At 46.6% G+C, this 26,958-nt stretch overlaps 1 protein-coding gene across 1 annotated transcript in view; it reads right to left on the reverse strand.

Annotated features, from left to right (window-relative positions):
* The window catches only part of ELM1 (fission ELM1-like protein (DUF1022)), an 87,379-nt gene that overhangs the window by 50,971 nt on the left and 9,450 nt on the right, over positions 1–26,958 (reverse strand). Inside the window, exons 2-3 of the mRNA XM_086777796.1 lie at positions 15,986–16,224; positions 15,724–15,820 (exon numbers count right to left, since the gene is read on the reverse strand). Of these exons, the coding sequence (XP_086633922.1) occupies positions 15,724–15,820; positions 15,986–16,224 (336 nt within the window). The remainder of the gene's footprint in view (positions 1–15,723; positions 15,821–15,985; positions 16,225–26,958) is intronic.

A 26,958-nucleotide genomic window follows, 5' to 3' on the forward strand; every position in this document is an offset into this window, starting at 1 on the left:
CACCCTCTCTAGCCCGCAAGTGGCATCGCACAAGCGCCACCCTCTCTAACCCGCAAGCGGCTACAACAGGCGTCACTTTTCTCTTGCCCACTATGATTTTCAGGTTCGTGGAGCACATGCCACCGTGCTTCATGAAACTTCCCATGATGGCCCATGGAGCCCATGCAGATAGGGCTACCCCGTTGGATAAGGGGAAAAGAAAAAGAGAGGACCATGAGCCTCATGCAAGAAAGCTCAAGCAGGTGACAAGTCCGTTAAGTTTGATGTTTTTCATGGAGAGCATGATGCTTCCAAGGTGTTAGCATTTGTGGCACAGTTTGATATTGCTTTTAGTGATGAGGACTTCACTGAGAAGTCTAAAGTACGCCATGCTAGCATGTTTTTGAAGGGGACAGCCGCTCATTGGTGGATCACTGAAAAGACCACCAAAGATCCCATTTGCACTTGGAAAGAGTTTAAGGACAGATTTTATGCCCAATTCTTGCCACCTAATGCGGAGCAAACTCTCACCCAAAAGTGGGATAGACTTGAGCAAAGAGATAATGAAAGTGTGCAACAGTATGTCAATAAGTTTTGGAAAGTGTTGCTTGAGGTAACTCCCTTTATGCAAATCATTGAGGATGAAAGAAAGAGGAAGTTTCGCTCCGGATTGCAACCAGCTTATCGTTCGGGCATTGAATTGCACCCGAAACACACTTTGCAACAACTTATAGCCTCTGCTCTGGCTACGGAGCACTTGGGGCTCAAAATTAAGCAAGATCAAGGAGGTTCAAAGGGCAAAGATAAGGCTGTCCCAAATCTGCAAAAAGGTGGACAGCCACCTAAAAAGAGTTTTCGGGAGATCCAGAAGGGAGGTAAAGCTGAAAATACCTCATCTAAAGATCATGGGCCAAAGAAGAACAAATTTGGCTTGACCCCCGAGCAAAGGGAGCAATATGCCAAGGAGGGGAAATGTTTCTCTTGTGGCAGCAAAGAGCACATGTTTCGACAATGCCCTGACCGCAAACCAAGGTATGAGGACAAGCAAACCAAGGCAAATGTGCATGCAGTTCCCGATGTGCAGGGAAACACAAAACATGATGGAAAAGAGCGGATGGTATGCAAAGCATGGGGTCAAATCAAGGATCAGCCCGCCTTATTTATGTTTGATTATTGTGCAACAAATAACTTCATCTCTATTCAGATGGCAGCTGCCTTGGGTATTGAGGTTGAGAACATGAGACCTCAAATTGAAGCAGAAGCTGCCTTTGTTGGTAAAGAGGTGCAGGTTACCCCACTAATAGGGAAGTTGCGCATACATATCCAGGGTTACCTTGATCATGAGCATTTCTTGGTTGCACCACTTAATGCATGTGATGTATTGCTTGGCAAGCCATGGCATCATAGGCTTGAGCCCCACAAAGAGTACAAGACAAACATGATTTCTTTTATGCATAGAGGCCGCATGCATGTCATTGATGCCGGCAAGGAAGGGAATTCCATCCCACTTGTATCTCACATCCAGATTAATAAAGCAATGAAAAAGAGTCTTTCTGCGTACTTGGTTTTTGTTCGTGATAGCATTGAACCAAGTCATCAAAATGTGAATGCTTTGACTCATGATAGGCTGAATTTCCTTCATACATTCAAAGATTGTTTTGCTGATGCATTGCCAGGTAAATTACCTCCTCAAAGGCCCAAGGATCATCGCATAGATCTTGTGCCAGGCAGTTCTCCACCTAATAAACCCGCATACCATGTGAGTGCCGCACAACAAGAAGAGATCATGAAGCAGGTTAATGAGCTTCTAGAGAAAGGTTTGGTTCAGCCAAGTTCCTCACCTTATTGCTCTCCCGTGCTTCTTGTTCAAAAGAAAGACGGGTCATTCTGCATGTGTGTGGATTATAGAGCTTTAAATAAGCTAACCATCAAGAATAGATTTCCAATCCCGCATATTGATGACATTTTGGATAAGCTTGATGGCTCGGCTTGTTTCAGCCGTCTTGATTTGAAGAGTGGTTATCATCAAATACGAGTAGTGCCACAAGATGTCCACAAAACTGCATTCAGGACAGCTTTTGGATTATATGAATTTTTGGTGATGCCTTTTGGTCTCACCAATGCCCCAATCACATTCAATCATATGATGGATAGGATATTCCGACCCCATCGCAATCATTGGTGTATTCTTTGATGACATCTTGGTTTTCTCCAAGAATGAGCAAGAACATAGAACTCATTTGGTCACAGTGTTCGAAGAGTTGCGGAAGCATAAACTTTTCACTAATGCCAAGAAAAGTGAGTTCTTTCTTTCAGAGATACATTATTTGGGTCACATTGTATCCAAGGATGGAGTAAGAATGGATCCTGCAAAGATAGAAACCATTCGGAATTGGCCAGAGTTGCAAAATGTACATCAAGTACGTAGTTTTCTGGGATTATGTTCATACTATAGGCGTTTCATAAGGCATTTTGCTACGATAGCCACCCCTCTACATGATCTCACAAAGAAGAAAGCCACTTTCAAATGGACTCCAAAGGAACAGGATGCCTTCTTGCAACTCAAGCATGCTATCATACGTGGACCCGTATTGATCGTTCCCGACCTACAAAGGTCATTCATAGTGGAATGTGATGCTTGTGGCGATTGTATAGGGGTTGTCCTAAATCAAGAAGATCATGCAGTAGCATATGAGAGCCATCGTTTGCATGATGCTGAGCTTCATATGGATATCTATGAGAATGAGCTCTTGGCTGTAATTCATGCCTTAAAGATATGGAAACATTATCTTCTTGGGACTGAATTTGTAGTCAACACAGATCATCAAAGCTTGAGATACTTTCTATCTCAAACAAAGCTTTCGGAGAAGCAGATGAGAATGGCAAACTTTCTTTCCATGTTTCATTTTCAGATTGTACATACTCCGGGAAAGAAAAATGTGGTGGCAGAGGCATTATCCACGAGGCCTTACGTGGCTGCAGTTTCAGTGGCCTCTCATGGGGACTTATCTGCCATGCGAGATTTGTATCATTTGGATGCTGATTTTTGCCATATATGGACTGATTTGATGGCTGGTCACTCTCACATGCCTCTTATGTGATCAAAGAGGGTTATCTTATGAAGGATAACTGCTTATGTGTGGTGAAGGATATGCGTCCAAAGGTTATGGAGGAATGTTACGCTCCACCTTATGCTGGTCATAGAGGTATCATGCCTACTACACGCATGATTGAGAGATATTTCTTTTGGCCAAGCATGCGTAAAGACATTGAGGCATATGTACGTGCATGTATTACTTGCCAAAAGGTAAAATTTGACAGGCAAAAACCTCCAAGTTTGCTTCAGCCATTACCTATTCCCTCGCAGCCATGGGAAAGTATTACTATGGATTTTATTATGGACTTGCCTAGATCCCAGCATGGGAATGATGGAACTGTTTTCGCGTGACTTGTATTCTTGTGTTTGCCTGTTTGACGTGCCACTTACTGAGCTGGGACGCCTGCCAGTGAGTCGTGAAGTTTGCTCTGTCTTCTGATGAGTTTTGTTGCGTGTGAACAGGTGGTAAGTGTATTCCATTTGTTTATTTTATGGCATTATTTCTAACCTTTGTTTTTATAAGGTCTCCCAATGTAGCGTTTATGACTAAGGGACCGTCCTTGCACAAATACGAGCGGTGCATTTAGGGTGATAGGTTTAGGGACTCCTCTCTAGATCAAAATGGCCATGTCCAAATCTTCTCCCTTGTACATAACTTGAGAATCGAACTGTCTAGCCTACCTATACCAAGGATCTCCAAGTGATGTAGCAAGATTCTCTCATCCTACCAATCAAGTGTACACTACCAGTCTACCTTGCCATATTTTTTAGGCCTCTCAACAACCCCATATGGAATACTGAGTGGACATGAAAGTTGCGAAGTACTGCGGGCATTTGGGATCTTCATTAAGCAGGGTTTCTATATTTTTTTAAGCATTTGGAAATTTTTTTCCCAAAAAAATTTTTTTGGGAAAAAACAAAAACCCAAAAAAAAAAAAACTCGTACCGGCTCACACTCGTTAATGAGTGGGCGGTCTCCCCAATATCTCATGGTGCCCTTTTTAGGGTGGGCACTCATTATGGGCACCCACTCTTGGACCATGGTGGGAAGGGGAGCCCTCCCTTAACTGTATGTGGGTGGTGGTGGGTGCATGGTCACCTAACCACCCCCCCCCCCTTTGGAAACCTTCAACTGGCCGCCCCCCCATGCAAAGGGTGAGTCGGCCAGCTATACGTGGTCGGCCACCTTTGCCCGCAACAAGCGACCCTCTCCACCTTTGGCGTGCAGGCAACCTTCCCTTCGCCTGCCCACAGGCGGCAACGCACTAGTGATTCTTCTATTGCCCGCAGGCGACTGCAACGAAACGACTGCAATCCGACGACTCGTCCTTCTCTTGCCCGTAGGCGGCTGTGCCCAGGCGTCCTACTCTTGCCCGTAGGCGGCATCGCACAAGCGCCACCTTACTCTTGCCCGTAGGCGGCATCGCACAAGCGCCACCCTCTCTAGCCCGCAAGTGGCATCGCACAAGCGCCACCCTCTCTAACCCACAAGCGGCTGCAAACAGGCTCACTTTTCTCTTGCCCACTAGCGAGCTACACACAGGGCCCAGGTCTATCTCCTACCCACAAGCGAGCTGCATTCAGGCGATTCTCTCTTCCACAAACGGGCAGCTACCGGCGTCTCTCTCTACCACGTTCATTGAATGAGATTCAAGCAAAGGTCCTTGGTGTAAAACATTCGAGGGATATTCACTGCTGCTAAGACCCATTCGGTGCCGGGTAGTCCAAGCTTTTGGAGAACCACGGTCCATGGGTGCCGAGATCGGGAGAGCCAGGCGTTAGTACGGGAGCGCCTGTTTGTGCGTGGTCCTGCAACACCAGTGGGGCGCTCTCTGCGGATTCCGGTGAAGGCACGGGACCATAGAGACTAAACTTCTTCGAGTGGATCGCTCTTCCTCGAACGTCTACTTCAAGTCTCTTGTTTGGTAACTGTATTCATTTCAGTTGTACATGGACATCATCTGGTTCATTGAACCCATGGAGCATTGTATCACTTAAATACTCCCAATAATATATTATATATTGAGGGGGGGGGTCGGCCCGTTCCGGCCCCAGTGTTGGTGTCCATTGATCATTTCCTTTCATTTCAGTTTTTCAGTTGTTATTGAGTTGTCCATTCATATTGTGATATTTAAGTTGTGCTATTACGCGTGTGGGTGTCCAACGGAGTCTCCTCCCACTTGACCGGATCGGTTTCACCGAGGCTCTCTCACGAAAGTGTCCGTGTGTCTGCAGACCTCGAGCTAGAAAAGCCCTAGGCAGCGCTAGTCCATGAAGTCAATGATCCTAGAGGTTGGGCGAAATCCCTCATGGAACAGATAGTGAAACCTCTCGCAGATCTCATAGTATACTAGGCAGCGACATGTAATGCTCCTTTGTCTCAACTTTTGTGTGGCATGATAGGCAGACCCTCTCCTCCCTCCATCTCCATATGAGCTCCCCGGCTCTAAAGACGTGCTCAGCACTACCTATCTCCACTTTGAGGCAGTGGGATTAAACCCGTATCTCGCCAATCGCAATGCACATAGCATGGGACATGTGAATACTCGGGTAGCCCGGCTGCTAGATGATTCCATCCTTAGTGAGCCTGAGGAAGTGATCTCTATAGAAGTGCATCTTTGGTGGGAGGTCAGAAGGTGTGATCCATGTGTAGTGGGTGTAGATCCATGTGCAGCGGGCGTAGACGCTAAGAAGATCTAACCGGAGAACCTCGTTGGTGTCCTCATGAGAGAGGTGGAGAAAAGGGGAGTCCCATCTGTATCGAAGGGGTGGGAGGTGGTCCATGCCGAGCCCATATCCTAAGAACCAAGTGGAAACTAAGGCATTCCATACTCCACAATAACCCTCGTGTGCTAGCTATCTCGAGGACTCCAGGGCAAGCCTCAGGTGCCTGTGGGGATCCATGTGACTGATGCGATGGAGGTATGTGACTGTCTCGAAGAGTGAATCCACTACCATCGCGGCCGTAGCAAACTCTATCTAGATAATCTGGTGTGGGACTCATGCTTTGTTAGGGATCATATGAGAGAACATCATGACTTGGGGCCTCTCAACTTGTTGCCAATCCTTATCGGATAAATCTGGCCCCCAAAGCTTGCTCCATACATCAAGGCTAGTGTGACGAGGGTGTCAAAAAGCCAACCCTTTGTCCTAGGCTCCTCGAAATGTGCCTGAAAGCACTGCCGCTCATGTAAGCTCAAGGCTGCATATCCTCGTGTCACTCTAGCATGTGCTGCAATGGGAAGCATGGTGAAGCATGGGCCACTGAAAGTGACACCAAGGTAGACATAGGATGAGACAATCTCCACAGGATCCCCTCTATATGTGAAGCTATCTGGATGTAAGGGGCGGGAGGTATTGAAGACCATTAACTTGGTTTTACCAAGGTTAACAGTGAGGTCCCGCTGAGTGTAGAAGTCTTGTAAGGCATCTAAAGCCCCTCGGCTAAATCTGAAAGGAGGACGATGTCATCTACATAGAGTAGTAAGGGGATCAATATGCCTGCCAGTGTGGACCCAGCCCCACCTAATCTATCAATGAAGCTTGAGATCTCATCAATGTAGAGACCAAAAAGAGTGGGTGATAGAGGGCAGCCTTGTTTCACCCCAATAGTGCTGGAAAACTCCTGCAATGTACCTACTAGGTCTCACTCATCTGGTGACAGACTCACACAGGGCGATGCTGATCCAAACCATGTTAGATGAGACTCCCATCTCTTGTAGACGTTGTAAGAGGCACGCTCAAGGTACAGTATCAAAAGCTTTGCGGAAATCCACAAAGCAGCAGTAAATCCTTTGATGCGTGCTCTACCCTCCTCGACGATGGCACGGAAGATGAAGATGTGGTCAAGGGTAAAGTAGCTCCTCTGAAAGCCTACCTATCCTAAGGCTCTACAACCCTGTCTCTCTGCAAATGAACTGAGCTCCGCCTCTAGCACCGATCCATAGAACTGAGCTGCTCTGAAAGCCTACCTATCCTAAGGCTCTACAACCCTGTCTCTCTGCAAATGAACTGAGCTCCTCTGAAAGCCTACCTATCCTAAGGCTCTACAACCCTCTCTCTCTGCAAATGAACTGAGCTCCGCCTCTAGCACCGATCCATAGAGTTTGGCCAATGTGTGGCCCATCATGATAGTCCTGTACTTATTAGGATCAAGTGGATCTCTAGCTGTGAGGATGGGGATGGTTGTCACCAGGAGGTGAAACTTTTTGCAGTTGTTTTCCTTATTTACATTTCTTTATAAATATATATATTTTTCTTTTCTTTCTCTTTGGTTGCTGTTGCTTTCCCCCGGGATCTCTTGGAAGGGCTTGGGCCATTGCAATGTCAGAATGGGTCAGCTAGTGGGACTTTGGACCAGTGGTTGGCTAAGCCTGAGAACTGCACTGAAAGATGAAGGACAGTGTCCAGGACATGGGCACTGAAAGATGAATGACAGTGTCCAGGACATGGCCACTGAATGAGGGTATAGGCCAGTTTACATTAGTAAGTGGCCGCCACCGAAATGTGAATGTATCTTGAATTCTAAGCAAATTCTGAAGTGACCATAATGGTCAAAGATGGTCAGGAGACCAGAAGGAATGCACATGACATCATCCCTAAAATCTAGGGAACTGCTATTTTTGGCAGTGTCGGAATTGAAAAGTGTTCGCGTCAGTTTGTGCGGAATGTCAAGGGGACCAAAAGCTGACAAAGGACTGTTGTGAGAATGTGAATCAGTCAGGAGATTTTTAGCCTGGAAGATTGCATGTGGAAAAGGCTTAAAAATGTGCCAAGTGTCAAATTTTGGTGCATTTTCCTCATAGAGAAGAGGGAAGCGTGGGAATTTGGAAAAAGGAGACTCATTTGCAGCCATCGAGTGGTTTTGTTGCAGGAAAAACAGCTATGGTGGTGCCCTACAACTCATGAATTGAGGGTTGAGCTTGCTCCCCATAGCCTCTCTCTCTCTTTCTCTCTCTTGCAGACTATGGAAATGCTCTCATCAGATAAAATCAGGTACAGTTGTGTGAATTTCATGCTTATATGCAAAGGTTAGTTGCCTCCTTGAACAGGAACAGGTGTAGTTGGTTCCTACACCAAAGCAGGGACGGAAGAGGGTAATAACCTCTTCAATACAATGCTGTTCCAGCACTGTTTAGGTGCTGTTTTTGGGCTGTTATGTTGCCCGGTTGATGCCAAAATGCAGTAGGACCTTGCTTTAGTCCTCCAGGACAGTACAAGGGTTATTTTGGGCTGAAAACAGAGCTGAAAACAGGTCTGTACAGAAAATTACAGCAAGCTGAATTGTGATGTTTTGGACTCCATTGGGTAGCTTGATGCCTATGGAAGTGAGCCTATCAGTTGGGACTCATTCTGAGATGTTATGGAACAGTTTTAGTGCAGTTATGCTGGCAAATTTCTCCCAGAATTTGTAAAACTCAGCTGATGCAAGTAGAGTGCTTTGTTGCACTTGTACTTTGTATTTTTCCAATCTTTTAACAATAAAGAAATACCGCAAGGGGCACCGGACTTCGGGGCCAATGTGTTGTTGAGCGAGGGAGCGAGGATTCTGTGATTGTGTGTCTGAGTAAGACCAGGTTATTTGTGAATGAATTACCGCTTTATGTGTCCATAGACCGGTTTTATGGTTCCGTTGCCGGGACAGGGTCCTCTTTTCTGCAAGAGCCCGGACACGGATTGGATTGGGTGAACAGGAGACACACATAGTGAGGTACAACTGATTACAGGTGAGAAAGAGTACGGTCTCTTTCTTTGGATACAGGTTCCCTTTAACTTTCAGTTGACAGTATGACAGACAAAGGGAAAGGCAAGCTCCCTGCCGAAGAGAGTTCCTCTTCTACTCGCAGACACCATATAGAGGTGACAGGTGCCCAGGTGTCAGCCTCTGCTCGGATGGAGCCAATAGTACAGCCAGCCAGTCCGCAAGGGGCACCGGACTTCGGGGCCAATGTGTTGTTGAGCGAGGGAGCGAGGATTCTGTGATTGTGTGTCTGAGTAAGACCAGGTTATTTGTGAATGAATTACCGCTTTATGTGTCCATAGACCGGTTTTATGGTTCCGTTGCCGGGACAGGGTCCTCTTTTCTGCAAGAGCCCGGACACGGATTGGATTGGGTGAACAGGAGACACACATAGTGAGGTACAACTGATTACAGGTGAGAAAGAGTACGGTCTCTTTCTTTGGATACAGGTTCCCTTTAACTTTCAGTTGACAGTATGACAGACAAAGGGAAAGGCAAGCTCCCTGCCGAAGAGAGTTCCTCTTCTACTCGCAGACACCATATAGAGGTGACAGGTGCCCAGGTGTCAGCCTCTGCTCGGATGGAGCCAATAGTACAGCCAGTCTTGTTAGAGGAAGAACAGGAACAAGAGGATTTATTTCATGCGCAGCTCCTGAGCATGGTTGGTACCTTTGAACAGTTGGTGAAGAATCCCAGGATGAAGAGGTATTTGCAGTCAAGGACAGGGGATTCCCAGGTTGAATCATCTTAGCATGCAGTTGAGAGGGCACACGAACAAATGCCAAGGATGCCACAGCATGTAGAGCAGACACCAGCAGTGGCAGCTGATCCAGTGCAGCATGTTGAACAGGCACAGGTACATGCATTTAATGGCCAGGAAAGTAATGTGCAAAGGGTCATGCCGACCATTCCTCCATTCGTTGCTTTCCAGCCTGGCTATTTTGGTGGTGGATCTGTTTTCCAGGCCATGGCTAGACCGCCCACAGTTTTGCCAGGATTGATGTCAAGAGGGTCACCAGGAATGATGCCTATGGAAGCTGTGAACCCTCTTTATGCCAATATAGGTGTGCAGCCCGGATTTCAAACTTATATTAGTCCAATTTTGGGGCCCGCAGCACCTGTCAGTGTGGCTGAATTTTCTCAACCTAGTGGACAAAGAGCAGTAAGGACTGATGCAGAAAAGGTGCAAAAGGATTACAAAGAAGGAGGTCAAGCAGTAAAGTTTGAGACTTTCAGTGGGATGCAAGACAAATTGAAAGCGCTGACTTTTATTCAGCAGTTTGATGCAGCATACACTGGGGGTAACTTTACAGAGTCTTCTAAGATGCGGAAGGCTGCTACTTTCTTGAAAGGTAATGCATTGCAGTGGTGGACCTCACTGTTGATGTGAGGACAAGCACCTGCTACATGGGTTCAATTTAAGCAGCAGTTCTCTTTTGCCTGGCTTACAAATACTTTTGAAGTGGATGTTATGACAGCATGGCACAAACTTGATGCAGCCAACTGTGTAAATTTGGAAGAATATAATAAGAAGTTTTGGGATGCACTCTTGCCAGTAACTTCCTACAGGACAGTGCCATTGTCAGAGCAAATAGAGAAGTATTGCTATGGTTTGCCCAAAGAAATCAGGGATTATTGCATTAAGACCAATGTTTCTAATATGACTCAGCTCATTGAGAATGCAAACATGGCTAATGCATTGCTACAGGGAGGTTCACGTGGCTTTAAGAGCACAGTGAAGAAGGAACCTCAAGACAAAGGACAGAAGAGGCCACTGTATGGCAAGTCATTTGAAGAGAGAAAGGCATTGATGCAAGCTGGGAAATGTTTCATCTGTGAACAGAAAGGGCATATGGCTGCAAAATGTCCACAACAGCCACCAAAAGATGCGGAGGATAAACAAGGGCCACCCAAGAAGAAGACAATGCCTAGTGCAGGATTGATACCTGACATGGTTGGTGACCAGCCATGTGATGATGCGACAGAATTGTGCAGAGCATGGGGTAAAATCAGAGATGCTACAGTGCTGATTTTCTTTGACCCTGGTGCTCAAGCCAACTTTATTTCACCGGCATTGGCAGCCAAGTTGGGAATTCGTGCTGAAGAGATAGGACCAGTTGGACAGGCTGATTTGGCATGCCCTGGGCATTCAGTTCCTGTCACTCCTATACTTGGCAAACTTCGCATGCATATACAGAGTTATGTGGACACAGAGGAGTTTCTTATCATGCCCTTGGAAGGATGTGATGTCTTGTTGGGAATTCCATGGTGTCATAGGAAACATGCAGTGTTGGATGCTTTCAACAGGAAAATCACAGTTGCACATAGGGACAAGACTCATGTTCTGGATGTGAAGCTGAAAGGAGAGCCTGTCCCAGTTATTTCTGCTTTTTGAACCTGAATTCTGAATGACCTGTACATTTGTATTATATGTTTGGCAATGTACAGTTTTGACGTTTGTTGTCAATGACTTAATCAATGAATGAACTTTCAGTGCTTTGAAGTTGTATCTGTTACGCTTCAAATGAATGATTTACATGTTGTGACACTAATAGTACAAGATATATGCTATCGCCCTGTGTTGCATCCGGAAACATGTATTTGAAAGGCTTGAACCTGCGATGGCACAAATGGTAGTGGGGAATTCCTATCATCGCCCCGTGTCATCCGTTGGCAGGAGATACATGCGATGACACTAATCACGTGGTGTGATAGTCCTGTGTCATCCGTTTGCATGTGGACTTGCAAGGACAGTGTCCAGGACATGGGCACTGAAAGATGAATGACAGTGTCCAGGACATGGCCACTGAATGAGGGTATAGGCCAGTTTACATTAGTAAGTGGCCGCCACCGAAATGTGAATGTATCTTGAATTCTAAGCAAATTCTGAAGTGACCATAGTGGTCAAAGATGGTCAGGAGACCAGAAGGAATGCACATGACATCATCCCTAAAATCTAGGGAACTGCTATTTTTGGCAGTGTCGGAATTGAAAAGTGTTCGCGTCAGTTTGTGCGGAATGTCAAGGGGACCAAAAGCTGACAAAGGACTGTTGTGAGAATGTGAATCAGTCAGGAGATTTTTAGCCTGGAAGATTGCATGTGGAAAAGGCTTAAAAATGTGCCAAGTGTCAAATTTTGGTGCATTTTCCTCATAGAGAAGAGGGAAGCGTGGGAATTTGGAAAAAGGAGACTCATTTGCAGCCATCGTGTGGTTTTGTTGCAGGAAAAACAGCTATGGTGGTGCCCTACAACTCATGAATTGAGGGTTGAGCTTGCTCCCCACAGCCTCTCTCTCTCTTTCTCTCTCTTGCAGACTATGGAAATGCTCTCATCAGATAAAATCAGGTACAGTTGTGTGAATTTCATGCTTATATGCAAAGGTTAGTTGCCTCCTTGAACAGGAACAGGTGTAGTTGGTTCCTACACCAAAGCAGGGACGGAAGAGGGTAATAACCTCTTCAATACAATGCTGTTCCAGCACTGTTTAGGTGCTGTTTTTGGGCTGTTATGTTGCCCGGTTGATGCCAAAATGCAGTAGGACCTTGCTTTAGTCCTCCAGAACATACAAGGGTTATTTTGGGCTGAAAACAGAGCTGAAAACAGGTCTGTACAGAAAATTACAGCAAGCTGAATTGTGATGTTTTGGACTCCATTGGGTAGCTTGATGCCTATGGAAGTGAGCCTATCAGTTGGGACTCATTCTGAGATGTTATGGAACAGTTTTAGTGCAGTTATGCTGGCAAATTTCTCCCAGAATTTGTAAAACTCAGCTGATGCAAGTAGAGTGCTTTGTTGCACTTGTGCTTTGTATTTTTCCAATCTTTTAACAATAAAGAAATACCGCAAGGGGCGCCGGACTTCAGGGCCAATGTGTTGTTGAGCGAGGGAGCGAGGATTCTGTGATTGTGTGTCTGAGTAAGACCAGGTTATTTGTGAATGAATTACCGCTTTATGTGTCCATAGACCGGTTTTAATGGTGGTGTTAGCGGACCAAGGGGGTGGAAATCCTTCACAAAGGGCTCTATTAAACATGTAGACTAGTAGGGGCGCCAAGGTATCATCGACATATGAGATGTACTCAGCAACAATAAGTCCCTCCTGATCCTATAGTCTACGGATGGCCTTGAGAACCATGCCCTTTGTGAAGAAGGTGGAGGTGGTGGGGCAGGGATTTGGTGGTGGGGATGGATGGAGATGGCTGATGGGGGATATGATAGAGGGAGCGTGCATAGCAGTGCCATGTGTCCAGGCAAGTGATAAGTGTGGGGGGACGGTGTTCTCAGAGTTTCCTCCAGACCTCTTTGCAGTTTGGCCCTAAGAAGAGTCAGTATAACTCATCTTCTTTCCAAGCGTAGAACTCTCGTTTCTTACATTGGGTGAGGCGTTGAGAAATCCGTTGCGCTTGGCGCTTCATGATTGCTCAATCCGTGCTAAATGCTTAAGACCAGAGCGTGTGGCTCGGCATTCATCATCATACCAACAATTCTCAGGCATGGAACCACAAGGTGTTTTGGCAGTAGACCGTTGCGTGCAAATGAAAGAGGTGGTGGCAGATGTGTGGAGTATGGTGGTGATATGTGATGTGAGGGTGGTTAGGGAGACAGTTGATTCCACATCCTAGAGTTGGCGGTAGATATGGTCGGAGTAAACAGGGTCAAGCTCGTGATCAAAATGGACCTAGGTGTAATGTGAGAGGGGGGGGGGATGGGTGGTATGCAAGTAAGAGTGAAAGAGAGGTAGACATGGTCAACTTCAAAGGGGGGTGATAGGATGTCAGCGGGGTGGTGTGCCAAAGCCGGAGATCCCATCAGGCAGTCCACGGTGCTCGTATCTCCCGAGTAAGGGAAGGAGGTGAGGGCGTCGCAAGAGGGCGATCAAGACATCCCATTATAGATAACAAGACCACATGCAGCTCCCAACTCTAAGAAATGTCTCCCAGACACTCATAGTAACAAAAAAACCAGTTTCTAGCTTTCGAAACCTTGAAACTTCGAAACGGTTTTTAAAAACCTCGAAACCTCTCTAGTGCAGCAGTTTTGCCCAAATTTTAGGTTTTGTTCCTGTCCCCCCTCTCCCCCGGGTGGATTTTTCTGGGATTTTTTATTTTTATTTTTCTTCCATATCCTCCTCACTACCTTCCTTCCCTCTTCTTCTCCTGCCTCCCTCCTTCTTCTGCTACTTCTTTCACCTCTACTCCTTCCTTCATTCTCTTCTTCTCTCCTCTTCTTCTTCCTTTCTCTTCTTCTCTCCTCTTCTTCTCCCTTGCTCTTCTACTCCTTTTCTCTTCTTCTCCTCTCTTCTTTTCCCTTTTTCTTCATACACCATCCTTCAATGTCTTAAATCTTTCCCAATTTCTACCTTCTCTTCTTCAATTTCGTAGGAGTCCTTGATTGAACCACTTGTGGCATCTAATCAAGCAAAATTGCCATAATGCCTCACCAATATAAGGATGGTTCCCCGAGATGTGTGAGAAGACATTTTTTCATCATTACACTATGTTTTTAGATGGATACTATAAGTTAAAGCTTTAAGTATTTATACTTTATGAAATTATTGATTTTTCGAAACCTCGTGGTTTCTTAGCCGAGGGACGAAACCTTTCGAAACAAAACCCGAAATAACTCAAAATGAAAAAAACCTCGAAATGTTTCTTGTGACTATGCATACACTGTAACTTCCTGAATAGGGCCTGAAGAAGAGGTACAAGCATAGAGTCACATCCTGAATGCAGGGGTGTGGCTCTTGATCAAAGAGTTATGTCTTTAGACGCACTATTGTGTCTCTTGAATGAGACATATCCTTTCACAATAACCCTTGTGACGCATTGTGACCTTTCAATGATACCCTTTCACTAATGATCAGTGATGAGGCTGTAATTAAGAGATTAATCACAAGTTGTGGCAAGAATTCTCAAGAGCCAATGAGCCGGGCTAATCTGCAGCTAGTCAACGCTGGGCCGAGTACTTCCTTCTTAACAGTTGTGGTTGGCCGAGATAAGGAGACATCTACTTGTGTTGACATTTGAGGACATATACAATGTAGACATAGGTAAAGTAGGGTAGAAAGACTATTGTGAGCCCTTCATTCCATAGACACAGTCATTTAGTGTTTTTGAGGCTAGGTAAGGATTTGCACAGGATCGACTAGGTGCATGCCAAGGAAGGGTCATGCAACGCTCAGAGGCCACATGCCTATGCAAATGAAACAGGCTGAGACCAGAAAGCGAAGAAGACCGGCATTGGGCACTGAGAAGGGCTAGAGGTCAGCAAAATGCAGCGCCGGGTGTGCATTTGGGGGGCAGGATTTGAGCTATTCGACACTAAGAGATGGGATTTTGTTTATGAAAGAAAATTTATGTTTGAAAATATAGAAAGAAAGAAAGAAAGTAATATTAATGTCTACAAAAGACCTCAAGGCCTATGAGACCATAAGTGATACAATGACACCATAGAGGTAAAAGAAAGAGAAGCCAGAGCACATGATGTGCAAGGAGCCAAGATGGAATCACTCCCCAGCTAGCCTCAGCAATATTGAAGATTTTTTTATGAATGAAGCTAGGCGAGAGATGTAACACCTAGTATGCATGGTACCTATATCACAGGTGTGTTCCATAAAGATGGTAGATAGCAGCCTGCCTTCACCTACAACAATTCTCAATGCCATTTATGCTCCTAAAAGGGGAAAAAACAGCAGCAAAAGTGCTCGGCAATCTGTTGCCACAACACAACCCCTAATTTATGAAAGTAATAGTCACTAATGGTGTAAACAAGAGAACGGAAGCCCTCATAGATGTACAAAAATTTGAGAGCAAAACAGCTAATTACAAATATTTAAGTTCACAAACCTTCTGCATATCCCCTGATTGAAAGTATTACCCTACCTTTGACACTGATTTGAGAAGAATACCTGAACAACAAAGGTGTCTCGAGAAGCCAACTGTTTCACTGCTGCAGCAATGGATGCTGTGTCACGGCCTGAGGCGACCACTAACAATGGCCCCTCTCTGCAATGTTGCATTCAAACCAAGGGGCTTATTAGAAAAAACCAAAATTAGATAATTCAATTCAACCCCTCTTCCATAGAGTATGTCTAGAACCTTCTAAAAACAGATATTTAAATACTTCTTAAAAGCAGTTAGATTTACAAAAAAATAAATGTCAAGAAGTACTTTTCAACATCCTGTCTCGCTAATGCTGCAATCTTCTTGGCATCTGCCTCAGGAACAAAAGTTGAAAACTCCTTGTCCCTTAACATGGGTACACCTTCAGCGCCTTTGACATGTTGAGACAATAGCAGGTACCTGAGATCTGATTGGATACATTTAATTATACTATCAATCTTCTTGTGTATGATGACTGGCAACCACCTCAGCCACCTATTATAGCCTCCCTTTGGTCGATTGACACGCTGCAGAATTTATAAGTAGATAAATAATTACTTGGCAAAAAAAACCACAGAAAAATTCTCACGCATACAAAATCAAAACCAAAACATAAGCAGTCACAATATATAAGGCCAAAATTCAGCTACACTTGTAAGGGGAAAGGAAGAAAGACGGGGTTGGGTGTTTATAGAAAGGACTATAGCATCCGAGGTGCACAAAAAAGGCCACATGTAAGCATAGTTGCCAGGCGTTTCATGAAACGCGTTTCATAAACGTTTCTTTCAAATCCCAGAAGTTTCAAAAACGTTTCATACAGAACGGGGGGGGGGGGGGGTGGGTTACAGGCCCCAAAATTTATATATAAGTTTATAATATGTAAAAAATATGTTGCCTTCCCTCCACAACAATATTAAACATGCATCATTTACACATTAAAACATGTTTTCAAGTAAAAACTAAAGAATCTGGGTAAAAAAACGCTTAAATCGTACAGTTCCCAGGTGGACATGAATGAAATGTGTTTCATTCATATGAAACGTTTACAAAACGTTTCGTTTCATTGAAACTAAATGAAGCACGTTTCATTGCAACTATGCATGTAAGATGGGATGTGTTTGCTTAAGATTAATGTGTTTGAGTAAGATAAATCAACAAAATTACATGCAAGATAATAAGAGCATATATGAATACAAAAGATGATAATGGTAGAACCAATTTGCAAGTACAAGGCAAAAGCCGGACATGAACACATCAATGGCAAAACTGGAATAAGTTACGGTTAACCACTCCATAGGTTAACACATGGTTTCACCCACCCGACCTAGCCCTAAGCACTGCATAGGAACCCTTGATGCAAGAACAATGTTACATGCACTGAGGTTGATGTAGTAACGCACAACAAGCCTTCTTTGAACCTTTACTTTGGTTAGATCTTTAGCATCCATTCACTAAGTAGAGAGAGAAGAGAATAGAAGAGGAAGTAGACCAAGGTGGTTCCAAACGTTATGTACTGTACGGATCCGTACGTACTGTACGTTGTTTGGTACGGAAAAAACTTTTAAGGTACGTAAAAAGACGTACCATTGGTAAAAATACATAAAATCTCAGAAATTTCAGCCACCTACATAAAATTTCAGTCCATGTCCACATTGACATATAAAACTTTCGAAATAGAGACACAACAAGGTCAAAAACCTACTAATTCAAAAGTGAGAAATTAAAATCACAAGTCAATGCATGATTGCTCTGACAAATTCAATGCACAATGCCATACAATTTCAATCAGGATTTAGCAATCATGCAATGCATAATATTTAGTGGGCAGCTCAGCTGAGAGAAAGAAAGAAAGAAAGAACGATTTTATTAACGTCTTCCAAAAGACCGAACTCGGCCTATGAGACAAATCGGAGTACCTGAATGGGGTATCCTCTGTCATCCCAACAAAATGAGAGAGAGAGAGAGAGAGAGAGAGAGAGAGAGAGAGAGACTTGAAGGAGAGAAAGAAAGAAAGAAAGAAAGAAAGATTTTATTAACGTCTTCCAAAAGACCGAACTCGGCCTATGAGACAAATCGGAGTACCTGTATGGGGTATCCTCTGTCATCCCAACAAAATGAAAAAGTACTGAATAAAAAAAGCTGAATCTGGGTGTGCAGGGGATGGAGCTCTATTACTAGGAGAATGCAAAGCTATATGCATGGAGTATACAATCATGATATGCAACCTAGCTAGCTCCATCCTGTACCATACTGGGGGTATAAAATGGTATACATCAGTGAAGGGGGTGTCCACAGCTCCCTGAAGAACATGCCTGGGTGTGCTCTGAAGCGAGCCAGTCGCTCCGCACCCTCTCTGTGAAACTGAGCTCTGATCTCTGTCATCTCTCTCTGGTATAGGCGTGGTGTCCGAAAGCCAGGTGTCCTCTGTCTCCTGCGGGCTCTAAGTGTCTCTGCTCTCTGGAGAGTAATTCCCTGCCGTGTAGGGGCTGGTAGGGGTATGGATCTCTGAAAAAATGTAGTAATCTGTGTCTGTCGCCCCCCCTCTGGAGCTGTCTGAGCCTGTAATAATGTCTCTCTGTGGCGCTGTATGTCTAGAATGTATCTCCCCAGTATGCGCTGGTCTGCTGTCTCAAAGATCTGGCGTAGGGAATGTGGCTCTCTGAATAAAATGGAATATCTCTCTCTGATGGCTGTATATGCTCTGCATCTGCATACATAATGCTCCTCACTCTCCACCTCCTCTCTGCACAATCTGCATACCCTCTCCTCTCGGGGGATCCGTGCTGCTCTGCCAGTCTCAATCTCCAATCGGTGTGATGAAACTCTGAGCTGACCAATAGCCACTCGGGAGCCGTGTGGTAAAAAGCCCTCCATGTATCTAGGCCTCTCTATAAATCCATCATCAGTGATACTCATGAAGTGATCTCTGTAGTATAGCATCTTCGGTGGAAGAGGCTGTGTAGGCGATATCCATGTCTCTCGTGTATAGAGCTGCCATAGATCCTGTCTCAATACTCTGTTCCTCTCACTATGAGAGAGACGGATATGTGGTGCATCCCTGTCATACTGGAATGGTGGTAGATGATCCATGTCTAGGCCATGCTGTGAGAACCAATGTGTGACCTGTGCATACCATGATCCTCTGTCTCCTGCCTCAGCCAACTGTCTAGATGCCTGAAAAGCTCTGTATGATAATCTGTCCTGTGGCATCTCTCTGAATCTGTCTAGCAGGCATATAGTCTGAAATATGGCCTCTACCATCATAGGAGGCGCAGCAAACTCTGCTCGGATAATGTCATGAGGTACTGACGGTTTGCTGCGTATCATGCGTGCCATCATGAGGGCCTGTGGTCTCTCTATCTGTGTCCACCAATGAGTAGCAAGGCCTGGCGCCCATACTGCTGCTCCATACATCAATGCCAGTGTGACTAATGTGTCAAATAGCCACCCCTTCGTCCGGGGCTCCTGAAAATGCGCCTGGTGGCACTGTCTCTCTAGCATAGCCAATGCTGCATATCCCCGTGTCAATCTAGCTCTGGCTGCTGAACCCATGGTAAAGCGTGTGGCTGCTGCAGAGAAGGTAACCCCTAGGTACACGTATGATGTCACCACCTCCACCTGGCATCCTGCGAGAGTGAATGTCAGCTGACTCCTGCCCTGTCTCGATGTATGAAAGACCATAACCTTGGTTTTCCCAAGGTTCACAGTAAGACCCCTCTGTGTGCAGAAATCATGGAGTGCATGTAGATGCTGCTGTAGACCACCTGGGGACTCAGACACCAATACAATATCATCAGCATAGAGCATAATATGTACTGAGGTACCTGCTAAATCAACTCCATCTCCGCCTCCCCGTGTAATGAAGTCAGCCACCTCATCAATGTATAACCCAAATAGCGTGGGGGAAAGTGGGCATCCTTGCTTCACACCAATGGTGCTAGCAATAGTCTCGGACATACCTCCTGGACATCTGACTCGCCCAAAAACCTGCTCATATAATGCATAGATGCCCCATGTCATATCTGCTGGTATGCCAAGAGACTGTAGGCGCTGAAAGAGCCTCTCTCGTGGTACTGTGTCAAATGCCTTGCGGAAATCCACAAAGCAGCAATAGAGCTTTCTCTTCCTCACTCTGGCCTGATCAATTATACATCTCAAAGTGAATACATGGTCAGTGGTAGAGAAAGCTCTCCTGAAGCCTGCCTGCCCTGATGAGCGTAAACCTGCTCGCTCAGCATATAAGCTAAGCTCCTGCTCCAGCACTGCACCATAGAGTTTGGCTAGCACGTGGCCAACCATAACCGTCCTGTAGTTGCTCGGATCGAGCATATCCCCTGTTTTGTGAATCGGCACAATGGTGTGCATCGTCCACTCCGCAGGCAAACCCTCTGCTAGTGCCCTGTTAAACAGGTGTGCAAGAAAAGGAGCTAAAGAATCTACTGCATATATGAGATGCTCACCCTGCAGGCCCATATGGTCGGCGGCCCGTCCATGCTGTAGGCGGCGGATAGCTTCCTGTACCATCGAGTGGGTAAAGAAGCTAGCTGTGGTAGGTCGAGGCTCCTGTGGCTGAGGTATAGGTGGCTGCTGTGGGGCATGGTATAGACCCTCTGCATATGTGTGCCATGTCTGTGGGTCTGCAATAGGTGTCGGGGTCCGGGGCTCTCTGAAGTGCCGCCATGAGACAGGGCTATCTCTACTCATGAAGAAATGAAAGATCTCTAGCTCCTGTATCTCTGCAAAGGCCCGCCTTTTGCGGCGAGTAAGTCTCCTCATCTCTCTCCTCGACTCCTGCTCTGTGATGGCTCCCAAGGCTCTCTGTATGCGGAGTCGTGAGTATAGGGCTCTGCACTCGTCATCATACCATCTGTTCTGGGGCATAGTCCCAGGTCTCGCAGGCTCTCCTGAGTGTACACGATGTGGGAAGCTCTGTAATGCAGCCGTGTGTAGGAGTGATGCGAGCTGGGCTGTAATGGTATCCATAGATGCCAGGGGATCCATGAGTAGGAGCCCATCCTCTACTCTGCCAGTGTATATGTCTGCCATGTCATGTGTGAAGTAGATGGTAGTGTGTGGCGTCGGTATATGGGGGGCTGGTGATACTGGTGATCCGGCTAGTGAAAATGCCAAGTATGTATGATCTGCCCCAATAGGACGAGGTGGAATGGAGAATGAGGTGACAAGCTGTGATGCCTCCAAAGACCCCATAATGTAGTCTACCACCGTGCCTCCGGTCCGTGTATGACCCCCATGTGGGAAGCATGTCAGCCCTCCTGATCCCGGCCACTGTAGCATCCCGTTATAAATAACGAGACGATGCCTGGCTCCCAACTCTAGTAAGTGGTCCCCATAATGCCCTCTGTCTGGTCCAGTGTCCTCTGATGCCCGACTAGCCCCTATCTCCTCTGGATCCACAGGGTGGAGGATCTCCATGTCATCATAGTCATACACCTCACACTGTCTGCTCTGTGTGTGGGCATTGAAGTCGCCCGTAAGAAATACTTCCCCTAGTGTAGAATAATGCATAATCTCCTCTGACAGACAAGTGTATGGCGAGGCTCCTATCTCCTCCTCCTGTGGCATGTCCTCTGTAATGACGTAGGAGGATCCTGATGGAGAAAAGTAACATAGAGCTATGTATATAACCCTGTCCTGTGAGAGCTGTAAGCTGATCCACATGTATCTGGCCTCTGGATCCTGTGCTACCACTCTCAGTCTCCCCTGTAGCTCCCGTCTGAATAGGACTGCTACTCCCCCCGACCCTCTCGAGGTACCCTGGCGTGTGGTCCTCCTGTATGCTGACTCCCACTGGAATCCCTCTACTCGAGGTAGCCCTCTCTCTGGGCTCTGATGTGTCTCTGTCAGAAGTATGATGTCTCTCCCCACCATAACATGCTCCAGTCGTCCAGGCTGCACCCATAGTGAACCATTACAGTTCCATACTGCTATGTGTATCTCTGTCAGTGGCCTGGTCTGTGTCCCATAGGCCCCAAACCGCTAATCCATGGGCCGGCCATCAATGATGACCCGACCATCTCGATAGAAGGCCTTCTTGCCTTCTCTCCTCGCGTGTAAGACTCGTGGCATGCAAGTTCTCCTATGCTCAAGCTGCATCCTCGTGCGATCATCATCCAAGAAAATAGGAGCTCCCTCTAAACCCCGTAGTATGACCCTCTTCCTCATGAAGGCGACCCTCTCCGTCTCTCCTGCAAACTGTAGGATGAGGGCTCGCTTGCGTGTTGAGTCTTTCCCGGCTCTCCATGCTTTGGTGAAGGGGAGAGGGTGCTCTTCCTTGTAGCCGAGCTTCATGCATAGAAGCTGTCCATCTTTCTCGGGAGTGGAGTCGGGTGTCTCGGCTATACCTGTGACTCGAATGTTGAGGCGGCGGGCATGCCTCATCTTCTCCTCCTCAATGGTGGTGTGAATGATTTGGTGTTCTTCCCTTTGAGTCTCCTCCCTCACTTCTTTACGGATGTTCTTCTTTACCACCTCGACCCATCCTGACTGCTTGGCTTCGAGCTTTCCCTCCATGTCCTTTGTGATCTCCTTGGAGATCTCTTCTTTGATGGCCGTGAGAGTGTTGTCATTGATCTCCCCTTCTTCCTTCTCAGCATTCTTGATGGCTACCATTTCCACTTTCAATGCACTCACCTCCTCCTTGAGTGCCGTGTTCTCTTGTTCGAGGTTCGTGACCCGTGCTTCGAGAGCTATGATGTGCCGATGTAGTTTGTTTTCCACCTCATTGAGGTTGGAATCGGATGTCTTCTTGTTCTCCTTGATTAGTGCCTTCATTGCCATCTCGAGGGCCTCGAGTTTCTCTTGGAGACTCGGGGCCATCCCTCCAGGTCACTCTGCAGTCCTTCCCACAGGCAGGGAGGAGAGAGAGAGAGAGAGAGAGAGAGTTATGTTGCTGCCTTGGGGGCCTGAGCAAGGGTGGGTGGGGAAAGGGGGAAAGGGGGCAGAAATGGCGAACTGGCGGAATGTGGGGCACAGGCGAAATGGAGAGGCGAAGTGGCGGGCACAGCGAACTGGCGGAATGGGAAAAGGGGGCAGGCAGAAATGGCGAACTGGCGGAATGGGAAAGGGGGCAGAAATGGCGAACTGGCGGAATGTGGGGCACAGGCGAAATGGAGAGGCGAAGTGGCGGGCACAGCGAACTGGCGGAATGGGAAAAGGGGGCAGGCAGAAATGGCGAACTGGCGGAATGTGGGGCACAGGCGAAATGGAGAGGCGAAGTGGCGGGCACAGCGAACTGGCGGAATGGGAAAAGGGGGCAGGCAGAAATGGCGAACTGGCGGAATGTGGGGCACAGGCGAAATGGAGAGAGGCTGAGAGCTCTATGCACGGTCCACAGAGGGTGGGCTAAGGCTCTAAGAGAGAGAGAGAGAGAGAGAGAGAGAGAGAGAGAGAGAGAGAGAGTTATGTTGCTGCCTTGGGGGCCTGAGCAAGGGTGGGTGGGTGGGTGCGTGGGTGGGTGGGTGGCGAAGCGAAAGGAAGGCGGCGGCGACAGTAGCGACGGCGACAGTAGCGAAGAGAGAGAGAGAGAGGGGGAGAGAGTGCGACTGTAGAGGCCCTTACCGGAAGGTGTGCGCCGTGCAGAGTCCAGACGCTATCGCAGGCGAAACCCAAAAAAAAAACGTTTATCGCAGGCGAAACGTTTATCGTAGGCAGGCCAAAAAAAAAAAAAAAAAAAACGCGTACGGATCGATCCGTACGTACGGATCCCCGTACGGTACGGATTGGATCCGTACGTACGTTTTGATCCAACCTTGAAGTAGACGACACTGTATTGGATCCCAAATACCCACTGAAGGGCCCCCCCTTGCAAGCACGCAAGTAGGAGTATTTGCTTATATTACTTCTTTGGAGAACTGCTATACAATGCTTTAGAACAAGATCTAAGACTGCCCAACGCAAGGAAGAGGAAGACCGTACGTCGGCTGAGAATCCACCAATCCAAGGGCGCTACAGAAGACTCTTCTAGGCCACTCATGCAAGTCCAGGAAAGCTGTAGGATTGCAAGTATGCTGGCTGAATGCTGAAGAGCACCTTCAATGATTACCTGGAGAGGAAGGAAACTTATTTGCTGACTTGATGCCTGAATTCTGCTTCTTGACTTGTCTAATGAAGAATGATTTAGGCTGAATACAAGCGCTTGCTTATATATGGACAAAAGCTGTAGGATTGCAAGTATGCTGGCTGAATGCTGAAGAGCACCTTCAATGATTACCTGGAGGGGAAGGAAACTTATTTGCTGACTTGATGCCTGAATTCTGCTTCTTGACTTGTCTAATGAAGAATGATTTAGGCTGAATACAAGCGCTTGCTTATATATGGACAAAAGCTGCTAGTCGGCAAGTTTTAGGGCTGTCGGCCAGTTTCATGCGACACAAAAAAGCTATATTGCAGTGTTTAATGTTGTGCTTAACATTGTATGTGCCCCCTTTTAAATGCTGGCCGATTGGATTCACCCACCCAACTACTGCTGCTGCTGTTCTATAGTGACCGACTAGAGCATGTGCACATGCCATGATGTTGGCCTGCTGTGTATGCTGTCTATTGTGCAAGACATGATGATGGCCAATGCCTGTAGGCATTTAATGCTGGTCGACCGCAGGTCATAGTCTGCCGATTGTGTCCCATGGCCATGGCTGGCCTATAGGATTGCTTAATATGCAACTAAGCCTCTACAGGCTTGCTACATGCTTCTAAAGCAAACCTAATGCTAAGGCTGACTGCTATATGCACTTATCTAATGGGGTTCTCCAAGTGGTTGAGAGGACTGACTCGAGACTGACCTCTATGGCTCAGAGACTGACCTATGTAGCTCGTGCCTTACTGTCCTTGGACTAAGGGCTCACAATGGGGTCACGGTGTACGACAAATATTCCTAAAAAAGGTACTTATTTTTGTACAAATGTTGCACTGATGATGATGCTAGTGTGTCACTGCGTACCCCACTGCAGGGTGCACATGACATTCCCTCCTCCTTAGCTTGGCAACAAGTTCAGGGCTTCCAAGTAGTCCGCCAATAACTAGGAAGAACTCTTCATCCAGCCATACTGCTTCATTTGTTCCTCGGTTTTGTCTTATTCTTCAACCGGAACCATGCTTCCATCTATGGAGGAGAATTGGTTCTGGCTCTATGACTTCTACCTGGTCGATCATATCTATTGGACCTACATATTGCTTCAAGCAAGAAACATGAAAGACATTTTGCATAGTCCAACTTTCCAACAACTTTAACTTTAAAGAGACATCACTTAACTTCTGAATGACTGGAAAAGGGCCGAAACTATGGAATGAAAGCTTGGGACAGCACTTGCCCACTTGCTTCAACCGTTGCTTCATGATCTAGATATATACCCAATCCCCTTCCTTAAAATTAACATCTCCCTTGGATTTATTGGCTTGTCGGGGTATAAGCTTTCTGAGCTTTGGCAAGGCGCTCCTTAACTGACTCAATGATTTCCAAAAATGTTCCGGTGGTCTTGTTGGCCTCTAGGGACAGTGATACTTGTCTCGTCAAAAGAGATGAGAACCGGCAACCAAATGCTACAGTGGTGCTTCCAGGCACATGACTTCTTCCTGAGAGTTGTTACAGGACCTTTGGAGACGAACAGGTCACATCTTTATTAGTGACAAGTCTACTATCCCGATTCACAAAATGAGAGCAAGTTGGAGATCGTTCCCGATGGCAGAGAGGGGAAGCATTCCTCCTGGGTTCTTTATGTCCCATCTCTTGGCTTTCATCTTTTGTCAGTTCATGAGGTTTGCAAGACTAGCATGCACGTGGAGTTTGATGAGCATTCAATTGATATCTCGGACACAGCAACAAGCCAGGTTGTTTGGAAAGGCAGAGTGGAGAATGGGATTTACAAACTCTCAGCACTCTCTTCTCTTACAAGTGCTCAGCTCGGTGATTTGTGGCATTTTCGTTTTGGCCACTTGAATGTGGACGCGCTGTGGCGGGCTTTCCGAGACCAAATGGTGGATGGCTTGCCCGATGTTGGCAACAAGCAGGCACATTGCAGTTCCTACATTCGTGGGGAAGCAGCATAGGGAGTCTTTTCCGAAGCAGGCTTCGAAACCATTGGAGTTGGTTCACACTCACTTATGTGGGCCTATGCAGACCCCATCTTTGGGAGGAGCCTTGTATTTCATGCTAATTATGGATGACTGTAGCAGATTCACATGGGTGTACTTTCTGCCACATAGGACCAAGCCTTTGCTCGGTTCAAGGACTGATATGCTTTGGTGGAAAAGGAGTCTAGATTGGAGGTGAAGACTGTTCGAGCTGACAAAGGAGGGGAGTTCTCTTCCAATGCTTTTGTGCGGTTTTGTGCGGAGAATGGCATCAAGCGGGAGCTAGCCAATACTGGGTCTCCTTCAGAGAATGGAGTGGTTGAGCGAAAGAACCAGACTGTGGTGGAGATGGCAAGGACGATGTTGGAGCATCACGACCTTCCTCATCCACTTTGGGGAGAGGCTATGGCTACGGCTGTCCATATCCTCAACCGATCTCCGACGACTGTAGTGCCTAAGGTGACTCCATTTGAGGCTTATTTTGGCAAGAAACCACATGTGTCCCATTTCCGTGTTTTTGGGAGTGATGCCTATGTTCACATTCCGAAGAAGCAGAGGGGGAAGCTTGACTCTTAAGTCCTAGAAGCTTGTTTTTGTGGGATATAACTTTCTTTCTAAAGGCTATAAGTTATATGACCCAAAGCGGAATGAGGTTGTTGTCAGCAGAGATGTTGTCTTTGATAAGCATGTTCCAGCTTCCACTGTTGAGGAGCCACCGCTTCTTGGAGAGCCAGATGAGATTGTTCCAGCTAGCCAACCTCAGTCAGTAGGAGAGATTGATCCCAAGTTGGAGATTTGCCCTAGCAGCAGGCCGCTGCACGTTCTATTCGGGTACCAAAGTGGTTGTTGGATACCCTTCGGGAGTCTGGTGTGACAGGGTATTCCTCCGAGTGGACCACGACGGATGGACCTCAAAGATCGCACAGAGTTCGTGACAAAAGTCAGTCAGAGGAGCATTTGCATGTAAATTTTGCCTTGATGTCTTGTATCATTCGAGACAAAGAGCCTACTTCAGTTAAGAAAGCTCTTTCCCAAGAGACTTGGAGGAAAGCCATGCAAGTGAAATTTGAGGCCATAGAGAAGAATGGGACTTGGGCATTGGTTCCAAGGCCATCGATGTTGGAGGAGAATGACTCAAACACAAGAGCTTGCAGCCAAGGAAGTGCAGAGGAGGT

The sequence above is a fragment of the Cibotium barometz genome, chromosome 38 (genome assembly GCF_041138505.1).
Source record: "Cibotium barometz isolate CiBa-2024 chromosome 38, ASM4113850v1, whole genome shotgun sequence".
In the NCBI taxonomy this organism is placed as follows: Eukaryota; Viridiplantae; Streptophyta; class Polypodiopsida; order Cyatheales; family Cibotiaceae; genus Cibotium; species Cibotium barometz.